The sequence below is a fragment of the Psammomys obesus genome, unplaced genomic scaffold (assembly GCF_907164565.1).
Source record: "Psammomys obesus unplaced genomic scaffold, mPsaObe1.curated_primary_1811, whole genome shotgun sequence".
NCBI lineage: Eukaryota > Metazoa > Chordata > Mammalia > Rodentia > Muridae > Psammomys > Psammomys obesus.
In genome coordinates, this window is record NW_026596158.1 from 3,035,556 (window position 1) to 3,048,711 (window position 13,156).

General features: G+C 54.4%; 2 protein-coding genes across 4 annotated transcripts; both read right to left on the reverse strand.

Moving 5' to 3' along the window:
- Nucleotides 1-236: 236 nt before the first annotated feature.
- Hamp (hepcidin antimicrobial peptide) lies at nt 237-1,906 on the reverse strand. Its single transcript, XM_055594913.1, has 3 exons — nt 1,661-1,906; nt 538-597; nt 237-452 (listed from the first exon to the last, which is right to left on the reverse strand). The coding sequence occupies exons 1-3, from the start codon at nt 1,745-1,747 to the stop codon at nt 351-353; spliced, it is 249 nt and encodes an 82-aa protein (XP_055450888.1). The 5' UTR covers nt 1,748-1,906; the 3' UTR covers nt 237-350.
- A 1,818-nt stretch (nt 1,907-3,724) lies between these two features.
- On the reverse strand, nt 3,725-13,096 carry Usf2 (upstream transcription factor 2, c-fos interacting; the record flags this gene model as incomplete). 3 transcript variants are annotated; one of them, XM_055594944.1, is given in 8 exon segments in its annotated part: nt 3,725-4,394; nt 4,470-4,598; nt 4,676-4,770; nt 11,504-11,562; nt 11,914-12,001; nt 12,108-12,258; nt 12,705-12,824; nt 12,978-13,096. In XM_055594944.1, coding segments are annotated over 8 exon segments (851 nt in total), but the record flags the coding sequence as incomplete, so codon positions are not given.
- Nucleotides 13,097-13,156: the final 60 nt, after the last annotated feature.

The following is a 13,156-nucleotide window of genomic DNA, read 5'->3' on the forward strand; positions in this document are numbered from 1 at the left end:
GTCGACGCTGGCTTCTAGCTTCAGTTTCTCCTACCGATTGACTTTTAAAGTTCTAATTGGGCTGACGCAAGTTTAAAAGCCAGCTTCCTGGCAGCCTCAATACACAGACCTGTCTATCCCACCTAGTGACTGTCCCCAGACAGCAGGGCTTGCAAAAAGCCCATAAGCCTTGGCAAGGGGAAAAAAACAAACAAACAACCAAACAAACAAACACAGACAGACAACGCAGACCCATATTTTGAAAACAAGAAAGTTGCCTTTATTTCAAGCTCACTGCTGAGTGCTGAGGCGGGACAGGAATAAATAAATGGCTGAGGGAGGCTGGGGTGTTGAGAGATCGGCGCTCGGCTCTACGTCTTGCAGCACAGTCCGCAGCCAGGATTCTTACAGCAGTGACAGCAGAATATGCAGGTGGGGAAGTGTGTGTCACGCTTCTTTCGTGTCTGGATCAGCTTTGGGAAGGAGGAGAGGTGAGCAGCCTTGCTTGGGCACGAGAAAGGCTGAGGATGGGGTGGGGGGGGAGGCCCAGCCGCTTACCATCCTGTCGGCACTGGATTCTGCCCTGTGCCACGGCTGGAGCGCTGCGGGCTGTCCGAGCTGTGAAAGCAGAAAAGGTACTGAGTATTACCAGCCAGCTTAGCTGACTTGTCTCTGCCAACTTGTTTCTGCCCCGGGGACTTGGGGACCTGTGTTCAGATGAAATTCCTAGAAGAGACCTCACTGCCCTGTCTCTTCCCTTCATTCCTGGGTTGTTCTGTTGAGCATCCCACTTCCTTTGCTCTTGTGCTCTCCTTCTGGACAGCACCGTCCTCACAGGTCTCCTGCATCTTATCTCCTAGAATCAGGTCACCGCGTAGCACGGTAACGTACAGCATCGTCAGTCTGGGTGGTGGCGCTCCCTCATGTCCCTCAGCAATCAAGGACCAAGTGTCAGCTACGCAGCTGTCCGCAAGGCTTGGCGCAGCAGTTCCTCCCCAGCCTCTCCTCAGTTCTAACGCTGGCTGCGCTTTTCAGACAGAGCCTGTGGCCCCCACGGGTCCTGTGATTGGCTTTCACTCCCGTGCCCACCCTGCTGTGTCAGCTCCAAGGCACAGATCTGGCATTTCCCTGCATAGGTGTATATGGACCACACGCATGCCTAGTGCCAAGTGGCTGTGTAGGTCAAGGCGCTCATCCGATTTTCTGGAACTAGAGTGAAGGATGGTTGTGAGCCACCTTGTAGGTGCCAGGAATTGACCCCAGCTTCTCTGCACAAACAGCAAGTGCTCTTAACCTGCGGAGCCATCTCTCCAGCCCCTTCTGTGCCATTTTCTTTTAAAATACATTGCTTGGCTGACAGCCTCTCCTCCCCACCTCTGGGCCTTCCTCATTGTCTTCTGTGCTATCCACAGTAAGTCTTTAAACCAGTCATTTAAAGGCTGCTTAAGGGATGTTTTGTCTGGCTCCCACTGTGTTCCTCCCCTTCACTTTCCACAGTAGGACGACAGAGTAGCTGTGCAAGGACGCCTGAGTCGCTGGAGTAGGGGCCTCAGCCCTTCCGCTCAGGACCGCCCTTGTCCCGTCAGCAGCTGCCATCACTTCCGAGCTGTCCCGAATACGAAGTGCTGAGGATCCCCTGGTGCCCCGTGGCCTGGCCCTCAGCGGGGCCTCGGATACTCACCTGTTGCTGGAGAATGGCACCACTGCTCAGGCTGGCAATGAGAAGCAGCAGGAGACAGGCAGCCTGGGTCTGAGTGCTCAGTGCCATGGTGCCTTCCGTCCTGTTGTGCAGGCCAAGGACTTGCTCTGGTGTAGAGGACCCAGTCCCAGGCCTTTATAAGGGACTGGTGGGAGGAGGGTCACCTGAGCCCCCTCCCTTTGGCCCTGACTCATTTCCAAGAAGACAGCGGCGCCGAACAGGCGGGAGAGATAAGCGGGAACAGAGTGACAGGGGACAGGGTTGTGTCACCCTCAGGCAGCAGAGGTGCATCCAGGGGGTGGGGCAGATAGGCCATGGACACAAGCCTCCAGCCAGCTACCTGTGACGTCACCCTGTGGATCTCAAAAAATTTCCCCTCCTTTTCCCCTCAACATTGATTGGGTTGATGAGCAAAAGTACAGAGGCCCACACCCCAACAGTGTCCTCAGAATGGCTGCCACTCACCAGGCACCTCAGAACCCAGCAACAGGGTACATGTGTGCAGAGGGCATCCCAGCAGGCGTCAGGCTCAGTGGCCAAGGGACTGGACAGATGCCCAATGTGTTTTGTCAGCTTCAGCCCCCCATGCGCCATGGTATCTGATGTCAAGAAACATGATGCAGCCGTCAGGATGGAGTCACCTTTTGCCTGTGGTGCTGGTGGCAGTCATTATTCCTCGACAACACGTTTCACAGCCCAGGGCACAAGCTAATTCACTCGCTTCATACGCCAGTGCATGGGACTGTGTCTTTCACATGACAACCGATTCACTTTGGCGTTAACAGCTGCTCCTTGGCCTCTAAGTGGCTGCTGCTTCCTCCTGAGCTATAGTCATCTTTAGCCTGAAAGTGGCTTTCTAGGCCCGGCTCCCTCCAAGCACAGGGCACACGGTGGCATGTCAGACTTGGGACTGGCAGAGCAGACTGTGCCCATCACCTAACTCCAATGCAGTAGAGCTACGCCAGACCCTTCCCAACTGCAATGCTGGGAAAACTTAAGACTGCAGAGGTTGGTATTGTGCACACCAAGGCTTTTGTGGCTGGTTCTCAGGGTACTATTGAAGCCTCTGTAGGGTCCTTGTTTCTGTCTACTACCCGGACCCCTCTGTGTACACAGCCCGAGACACTCTCAAACTGAGCCCAGGGACAGGCTCCTGGGCGCCATGGCTGATGGCCCACCCAGAGTCAGTCCAGTCTAGCGCCTGGGAATGCTTCCTGTCTGCTGCTGCTCCCTGGGGCTCCTTGGCTGCTCCACACGCTCCCAAAGAGGATTGTAGAAAGCAGTAAGGCCGGAGACAGGGTTCTCAGGGGCCCCCCGGGGTCCTGAGGCTGTGTCAAGGTAGGAAGGGCAGCAAGGTGAAACTGACAGGTCGGCCTGGACGCTGGGAGCACCGCAGCACCCCCCAGCAGTGGCTGCTCAGGGCAGGTTTCATCACCAGCCAGGGGCAGGGGTCATGGCACAGGCGCCAGAGATGCGCCGCAAGGCGACAGCCTGCCGGGCCAAGCCTGGCTTTCTGGCCACCTGCCCTCCCTTGGGGGTGGGGGGCTCAAGGCCAGGCCCCACCATTGGCTGGTGCAGAGGGAAGGGCTTCAGCCCCACAGCCCAGGGATACTCACTGGCCCTGTTTTCAAGAAGTACTGACCCAGGAAACTCCAGCCTAGCTCAAATACCAGGGGGTATGTCCTTGACCCCAGCTCCCATGACCCTAATCTGCACCCCAGGGTCTCAATGAAGAAATTAAGTTTTTTTTGTGTGTGTTAGGTTTTTGGTGGGTTTTTTGTTTGGTTTGTTTTTTTTAATTTTTTTATGTAGCCTTGGCTGTCCTGGACTTGCTTTGTAGACCAGTTTGGCCTCAAATTCAGAGATCCTCCTGCCTCTGCCTCTCTGAGGCTGGGACTAAAGGTGTGCGGCCCCATGCTCAGCTGAAATAAAGTAATTCCTTTGCTCACCCAGCCATCATCACACAGCCACAGTTTAACGGACGCTTAGACCTCAAGAGAGCCTAGGATTCCCATCTTGTGCCCAACACAGACAGACACACAGACAGACAAGGCGGGGCCACACTGGCCAGTTTATTGCAGTTAAATACCTCTCTATTTTTTTTGTCCATTTTCCATAAAGAAAATTAAAACACACACACGCACGCACGCACGCACGCACGCACACACACACACACACGCATACACACACATACACCCACACACCCAGAAGGGAGCAGGGATCCACAAACAAGAGGGTGGGGGACATGGCCTCCCTGCATAGGTCCAGGCCCCACGGCCCCACCCAAAGCTCCCTCCTTCCCATAAGCACCCTGTCTCAATACCTCTAGAGACCAAGGAGGCAGCGGGCAGCGGGGCCTCTGTCCTCCTCCCTTGCTCCTCCTGGTGAGCCCACCAGATGGGCTGCTGAGGACTGAGAAGGGAGGCCAGTGGACAGGTGGGCATTGTTTCCGCATGGAGGAGGGTAGTGGGCAATGTATCCAGAGAAATGCATTATGTCTCCTTGTTTTTTGTTAAAAATCTACTATAAAAAAACGCAGCTTGGGGAGGGGCGTCTCCCTCTCTGTGCTAAGGGCTGGGGGAGGGCAGCAGAGGCCGGCAGCAGCTGCAAGGTGGGCCAGTGGCTATCACTGCCGGGTACTCTCGCCCACCATTTCCAGGTTGTGCTGCTGCAGCTGGGCTCGAAGCAGGGCGTTCTCGTTCTTCAGCTCCTCGATCTGCAGGCACACAGGGGCCGTGTAAGCCAGGGGTTAGCCCTGGCCCGCCGGGGCTGTGGCTTCGCCGGTACCCACCTGCTGCCGCAGGAGCTCATTGTCCATCTGCAGCCGCTCTGCCTCCTTGAAGGTCTCCTGCATGCGCTGGTTGGTCTGGCGGAGCTCCCGGATGTAATCGCAGGCCTTGGACAGGATGCCCCCTTTACTCTGCAGGGGCAGGCAAGCGTCAGAGGCCAGGACAGCCCTGTGCCAGTGAGACCTCTGGAAAGGACAGGGACACTCACCGCTCCCGTTTTGCTGTTGTCTGCATGACAGTCTGGAATGATTTTTGAAAGCTGGACGATCCAGTTGTTGATCTTGTCCCTTCGTCTCCGCTCCACTGCAGGAAACAGCGACAGTCACGGCTTCACAGGCAGGCTCATTGAAGCCAGCATGGCACAGGACGTTCAGGCATGGCAACAGTAAGGGCCTCCCAGGGACCCTTGGGTGCTGCCTCCTCATGGGCCACATTGCTTCATGAGAACCCAGCCAAGCAACAATCCTCAAGTGCCATGCTGCTAGGACAGAAACTCACACTGACCGGCTGTTTTGTTGCTTGCCTTGCACACTCACACAAGCTGGCCTGCTGAAAATGCAGGTCTGGGCACTAGGATTCCTATTTCTGGGGGTTGAGGCGCAGAACCCTTTATGCAGGATCCAGGACCCCTCACAGCTCCTGTAACTCTTGCATGTCATTCTCCATATGTCCCCCAGAGACTCTGGCTTCTCTAACTTTGCTTTTCTCATCTAATTTTTTTTTTTTTTAATCCCCTTGGGGATAGTCTCATGTAGGCCAGGCTGGGCTCAAACTATGTAGTCAAGGACGATTTTAGACTTCTGACCCTCTTGCCTCCATTTCCTTAAGTAGCCACTATGCCTGGTTTTACTCAGAGTTGGGCCTGACAGCCCCATTCTATCAACTGAGCTACATTCCATCTCCTTTTCATCTTCAGTGTGAAAAGCTGATCATGACTTGCCCGTTTAAAATTCTCCTCCACACACAGGGCTGTGGCTCTGAGGCCTGGCCCTGGGGACTTACCTCCCTGGGAATGTGAACCCCCTACCTTGAAAGCAAAGCACGGCAAGTCACAGACGTGACTTAAAAGCCCAGGCTAATCCTCTAATGAACCTGTGCGGCCTCCTGTTGTTAGCTAGGCCGGGGACAGCTGTCTGCACAGGCTTGTGCCTTCCTCTGGCCCATCCTATGCTCAGGAGACCTGCCAACCACCACCTGACTGAAAGCCAGCTTCACAGCTTGGAGCTTCCCAACCCTTCCTGCCTCCAGGGCACAGGATCCCTACTGTTGGAGTACAGAGGACCCTGGCACCCCCAAATCTCCTCACAGGCCCCTCCTCTTGTCAGGAGGGCTACAGACACCTATCATATTTGTGGAGGGGAGGTGGGGGCTACAGCCTGATGGGTTGTGGGAAAACAGTCAGGGGCATTTCCTAATGAGGGCAGCAGGAATGGAAAATGGGGAAATCTCTTGAGAGGTGGGTGAGGGCAGGCCCCTTAAACTTTCAGACCTGAACTCATATCTTGCCCCTGCTGCCATTCCCTTAAGGGACCTCAGGACCCAGAAGCAGGTGGAGTCCACGTCTCTGCTTAGTCAGTCTACTCTCAGGCAGCAACCAGCCTGAGTGACTTCCTTTTCCAAAGCCAACTCTCCCCTCTGCCGACTCCCTCTTCACAGCAATGATTCCTTCGCTGTGATCTTTCCAATGCCTGCCAAGAACACGGCCATGCTGAATCCAGTAAGGGCTGGGTTACGCCTCCGTTAGGCTCAGGGCTAGCTCACTCACCATCAAGTATGGCATAATCTTCTGGAAACTTGGTGGAGGACTGCAGCACGGCAGAGTCTAGCCAGGGCCTAGAAGCACTTCCCACCATACCCCTTGGCAGAATGCTTGGTTCCCAGGGTTCTACAGGACTCACTCCAGGACTTGCCCACCCTCCTACAAGCCCACTCCTCTACACGGGGGCATCAGGTATGAGCCTCATCTGACGGGCACACCTCAACCCATCAGGGTCAAGGACAGGTATAAATGGCAGAGCTCCTTTGGTGTACATTTAATTTTGCAAAATGTAAAAGTCTGTGGCTGGGGTCCAGTGGACTCTGTCCTGGCTCTGTCCTGGTTGGTGCGCCTGACACCGCTGGAAAGATCTATGACTGGGCCCACACTAAATGTGATTGAGGGTGGGGCAACACTTTCTGGATGAAGCCCACAAGACCACAACAGGACAAACCTCCAGAGAGACTTAAACATTTGGCCAGCCTGCTCTACAGAGCGAGTCCAGGACAGCCGAGGCTACACAAAGAAACCCTGTCTCAAAAACAAAACAGAACAAAACAAGTTTCTGAGAGGAGGGAAGCCCTCCCAGGCTAAGAAGAACCCAAAAAAGATCAAGATCACACAAAACATATAAACCACCTGTGTGTGTGTGGGGTGTGTGTGTGTGTGTGTGTGTGTATGAGTACAGGTGTATGCGTACGTGTGTACTTAAGCTGTCCACACCTGTGTCCAGATGGTAACACGGTTCGGCCCTGGCTTGGGAAAACCATTAGGACACACTAAGCTGGCAGAGGGCCAGCACCCCACAGAAACCCTGTAGCCACTTAAAACACACCTCACAGTCTGGTGTGGAGGCGCAAACCTTTAATCTGCGCTCAGGAGGCAGAGGCAGGATAAATCTTGTATGTTTGGGGCCGGTCTGGTCTACATGGTGAGTTCTAGAATAGCCAAGGCTACACAGAAGGCCCTGTCTCAAAAACGAACAAATAAAACCCTACTCTCGTAGCACAACCTTCCAGAACCAGAGGGAGAATAGGACGGACACACTGGGCGACATCAGCACGCCTCTGTCCACCACCAAGAACAGCAAGAAGGCAGAAGGCTGGACATGCCCCAGCGTATCAGTCAAGCCCACCTCCTTCCCAGCAGCAGGCACACATCCACCATGGAACACGTGGCGCCTTCTCCAGGCTACACTGAGGCCAAGGTCAGCATCATGCTATCAAATAACTGGAACCAAAACACTTTGCTCTGACCACACAGAAATGAGAAATCAACTAAAAATGAGATCCCAAGCCCCACATGTCTGGAAACTGGGCAACATGCTTCCCAAATAACTCAAGTCAAAGGAAAAAAAAAAATAGGAGAACTGGGAAATATTTTATATAAATGATAAGAAAAACATTTTCCAAAACGGGTAGTCAGAAGTCTGCAGCTATAGATTTCCATCAGGAAAAGGTTTTTTTTCTTTCCTTAAGACAGGTTCTTGGGCTGGAGAGATGGCTTAGAGGTTAAGAGCACTGGTTGCTCTTCCAAAGGCCCCGAGTTCAATTCCCAGCAACCACATGGTGGCTCACAACCATCTATAATGAAATCTGGTGCCCTCTTCTGGCTGCAGACACACATGCAGGCAGAACACTGTATAAATGATAAATAGATAAATCTTTAAAAAAAAAAAAAATTCTTAGCCTGGCAAGGTGGCACACACCAGTAATCCCAGCCTGGTCTACAAAGCAAGTTCAGGACAGCCAAAGCTACACAGAGAAACCCTGTCTCCAAAAAAACCAAAAAGGCAGGTGGGCCTGTAGCGCAAAAGCAGCACATGCGCTGAGGTTAAAGAGTGTACCATTGAGGGACTGCCTCTGACATAATCTGATTGGCCTGCTCTTTGATCACCTCCCCCTGAGGCCACAGAAGATGACAATGCAGCCACTCCTGATGAGATCTGATAGACTAAGATCAGAAGGAAGAAGAGGAGGACCTCCCCTATCAGTGGACTTGGGGAGGGGCATGCGTGAAGAAGGGGGTGGGAGGGTGGGATGGGGAGGGGTGGAGGGAGGGGCTTATGGGGGGATACAAAGTGAATAAAGTGTAATTAATAAAAAAAAAAAAAAGTGTACCATCCAGCTTTAAAAACATAAAGATTTAGCCAGGTGGTAGTGGTGGTAGCACAGGCCTTTAATCTCAGCACTTAGGAGGCAGAAACAGGTAGATCCCTGAGTTCAAGGCTAGCCTGGACTACAGTGATTCCAGCACAGCCAAAGCTACACAGAGAAACCCTGTCTCAAAAAACCAAAATAGACAGATAAAATAGATAGATAGAAAGATAGATAGATAAATATTTGGGGATCCCAGCTACTAAGAAGTCTGAGGCAGGAGGTTTCCAAGTTCAAGACCAGCCTTGGCAAATATAGTGACACTGTTTCAAAAGATTAAAAAAAAAAAAGGAGCGAAAAGGCTGGAGATATAGAATATACTTGCTGGCACAGCACTTTCTTAGCATGCTCCAAGCCCTACGTTCTATTCCTAGTTCCATAAAAAAAAGAACTCTCAGTTAAACAAACAAACATACCAACATCAATTAAGACCCCATGTGGAAGGACGCTATTACAAACAGTGAAAATCAATAAAATAGAAAAAGCAACCTGCGTAAGCATTTAAAGCCAGGTTTCACGACCTGCATTTCTGCCACCAGCGATGGTAAATTCTGCCACTACTAACAGGCTGCCCACACCCCCTTGGTGCCGCAACTGTGTACTGCTCCCTCCTGGCCCTGCTGGCGCCCTCTGGAACCCTCCACCACTGCAGAAAAGCCAGAGGGGAGAAGAAAGAGAAGCCACAGGGAAACTCAGGCTGGTGCACAGTGCAGGAAGGCGAGCACTGAGGGCCGCTCTGCCTCGGTTCTGGCAGGGAGACATCTACAGGGTCCTCGGGAGGGTAGACAGTGTGTTCTGCAAGGGCAAGCTGGGTAGCAGTCTCATGGACGGCCATACACGGAGACTTTGGGTGCCAATTTCCAATGCCCACGGAGGAGAAACTGCATCCTGTGCGGTGGGCCGAGCCTAGGAGGCTGGGAAGAGGCAACTAGCAGCCTTCGGGAGAAAAAGAGACCCTGTGCTGAGCACAAGTCTTAGGAGTATGGCAACTGGAGCTCGGGGCACCTCTAGCGGGTGTTTACTGGCACTCGGAAGAGACTCAGGCCCAGGCTTAAGGAACACGCACCAAAGCTGCTTCCCACTCCTGCCTGCCAGCTGTTCAGAAGCCCCAGGGTTCAGCCTCCAGAGTTGTAGGAATAGACCAGGAGGCAGAAACAAAAGAAGGCAGAAGAATACGAGAGGAGAAGAAGGAACGTCCCCCAAGTGGTGGAGGTAGACGTGGCGTTAACAGGCTGGGTCAGAAGCTTGGAGCTCAGACAAAAAAGGAAGCCAGCAGGTTTGGCAATGAGGCGGTCACAGGTGACCTTCAGTGAAGCCAGTCTGGTAGGCCAGACTGCCAGGCTACAAGGACAGGCAGATGGTGGTTCAAATCTACAGTCAGAAGCCAGAGGGCTGGCTGTAGCTGCTGGGGAGGGGCAGGTTATGGAAAATGCATGGTGGAGAACAAAAACAACAAAGGATCCGGAAGGATCCAAGCTGGATGAAGTCAGGGCAAGGCTTAGGGAGCCATCCTCTCCTGTCCCACAGCCCGTGGCACGCTCCTCAGGTGGCTGGAGCCAAGGCTGGGGCTTGTGAGCACTGAGGGTTGTGTCAGGTGCCAAGACCGCAGACCAAGCCTGAGTTGGGTAGGAGCTGTGACAGCCTGAGCCACTCAGTGGAGGACCCTCAGGTTCTCCACATCACCTCCAAACCAGCCTTGAGCCCCAGTTCACCCTTCTCCCTTAAAGCCACTGACCCAGGCACTAGGCTCAACCTAGCCACTCCAGAATCTTCTCCTTACGCCCATCCTTTTTGTCCTGCAACCTCAGACACACACCCTACCCCCCATTTCTCAGACGCCATCGATAACACATGACTTCTTTGGATTGCCATCATCTTATCATTTACCTTCCACAGAGATCCCACAATGGCTTCCCCATGATCAGACTACTCCCTCAGGGGCAGGAAAACCACTCTGGGAAGAGCTTCTAGACACCCTGTTTGAGCCGGCCTGGCAGGTTCCCCACTCAGCCCTAAGCCCTTCCTCTTTCCCTTCCCCATTCTGCTCTTCCTCAAGCTAAAAAATGTCTGTGGCTGTCAGGGCTCTTCCCAGGTGCCCAAGAGAGGCCTCTGAAGCATGTGTCCACAAGTCTGCCCCACTCACTCAGCTTCCTCTCGTCCAGTGCTCTGGCATGCTAGGCGCACACGCCAACCGTGTGCAGCTAGTCTTCCACAAGCAAGTGGCGCGAGAGCCCAGACCGTCTCTGTTGTTATCTGTGTTGAGGCCTCAATGGGGCCGGCATGGGCATGTACTCGACGGCAAAAATCCTGAACTCGCCAGCCACTTAGAACAGCAGTGCCCCCACCCCTCTCACATCAAAGCACCCTCAAGTCTTAGGGCCTTGCATGGACACCGGAGGCCTTCACCCTGGCTCATTCTTAACGTACACAGAACTCCAGCGATAAGCAAACAGCACCCCTGAAACAACCTGACCTTCCTCAACCTGTGTCCCCCTAGACTTGCCACACTCCCCAAAAATCTTCCTGGGACAACTTTAATGCCTTAGCAATCCCTCAGCTACAGGCTGTCCTTCCTTAGCAATTCTAACTGACTAGACTCTCGGACAGGCCACAGACTTGGCACAGGCCCTGTGCTGCCCTGCCCTGCCCTGCCCGGGATCCAGGGTCAGTAAATATTTGTTGAGGGATGACTGTTTGGGTGTCAGAACTGCCTTGCCTCTAGGGCTGTTATGTGTTTTGCAGTGACCAATCAAGGCTGGGAGACCACGGAACAGTACAGGACAAAAGACCTCAGGGTGTAGCATGTGGCTTCCGGGAAGGGCGGGAGGCTCTGGTTTCAGCTGGCCAGAGGTGATACTTCATTTTCAAACGGGCTACACACAGATGGAGGGAGGACAAAGAGCATGCTACCGAGGGCAACACCCACCTGAAGATTTGGGGTCCGCCATTTTAAGTGGCTGGCCAACAGATCAAAGCAAACTGACAAAACAGCTGGCTGAACCCAGTTCAGGCCCTCCGTCTTTCTAACAACTTGCCGTCCTTCGCCCATCAGCACTGACCTCTCCCACATCTGAAGGTGCAGGCAATGGGCTCAAAGCACCCAAGAGTACGCCACCACCCTCACCTTCATTGTGCTGAGCTCTTCTTCTCTCATCTCGAGGAGTTCTGGTGCCATCGATTTTTCTAGAATAGAAGGAGAAATACAGACAACCTATTAGCTCAGACCCAGCTCTTCAAGCATCTACCAAGCTACCAGACTTGACAAATACCTTTGTTTTTATGGTACCAGGGACTGAAGCCAGGGCTCTGTAAAATGCCAGGCAAGTGCTCGACCCAAGCTACCTCTCCAGCCCGACTGTCATCTTTGCAAAGTAAAACCACGTAAAACGAGAAGAAATGGAACTTTCCTTTTACTGCTATTCCAGAAGCAAAAGCTAACAAAACCCATACCCCATGCCTTCTGTATACTGACCAGGCCAGCTACCAGGCCAGGAAACCCTCCCTTCCCTCGGCAGTCAGCAATGGGACACATACGGAGAATAGGGGTGCGTCCGGGGTGCAATTGTCCTCTGTGTCCCTGTCTGAAGCACATCCTGGGGTGTCATCATGACATAGAACTGGCCTGCAGGAAATGTGCAGCGAGCATCAGTGTGTGTGTGTGTGTGCACGCCCGGGGGGGGGGGGGTTGTCAAGATGGACCAGCTTTTGGCATCCCTTCCACCCCTTACCTCCAGCCTGTAGGCTCTGGTCTGTTGTCTGAACAGACACAGCCGTGGTATCGCCCACGCTGGACGCTGGGAAATAGGCAAACCGTGCCTCCCCGCTGACAGCTTCCGAGGCCGGGCTGCCACCATTGCTGAATGGATTTTGAATTACAGCCTAGGGAGGAGGACACATGGGCCACCCTCAGCCACCCCCGCCAGCCCACCTCTGCTGCTAGCGTCGTGTTTATTTGCTACACTGCGAGGCGAGGGGGAAGCCCGCGTGTACAGCATTCTGTCTAGTGTCTCAGCTCTGACGGGACTCGACTATCATTTGCTCTACTTTCCTCTCTGGGAAATTTTTTTTCTGTTTTACAGAAAAAAAAAAAAAAAAGTTCCAGGAAACCTGTCCAATGACTGTGCGAAGCTTCAATCTGACCCGAAGACAGCCTAATGGCCCAGGGGTCACCTTCTGGGTCACGTACTCCACCCCCTGGGCCTTCTCCCTCCCCGGCCCCTCCCCGTAAGTTGCCGGCCACCTACCAGCGGGAAGGGTGCTGCGGGCCCTGGGGGTACAGAGGCAGCGGCCGGGCCGGGGCGCTGGGCTGCCCCGTCCACACCCACCTGGGTCACAGCCTGCTGCCCCCCCGCGAAGGCAGCGGTGGACACGACGCTGACGGCGCCGGCCGCGTCGCCCTGGCCGTCCAGCTGACCGTCAGTCACCTGGACTACGCGGTATGTCACCTGCAGGGGGCGGCAGAGCGACGAGAGCGACGCTGGGGCCCGAGCGGGGGGCCAGGTCGGGGCTCTGCCCGTCCCGCCGCACGCGTCCGCCCTCCCTCGGCTCGCGCCGGCGCCGGCCCGCGGGGGGCTCGCCCCGGGCCGCGGCCGCCTCACCTGGCCTCCATTATTCTCTGTGCGGAACTGGTACTGGATGTTGTGGTCGCCGAACGCCGCCTGCTGGACGCTGGCGATGGCCACCGCCGTCTGCTCCTCGGCCCCCGGGCCGTCCCCGCCTGTGGGGGGCGGCAGGGCAGGGGGGCACGCTCAGCGGGCGCGCGGGGGCCCTCCCCGCG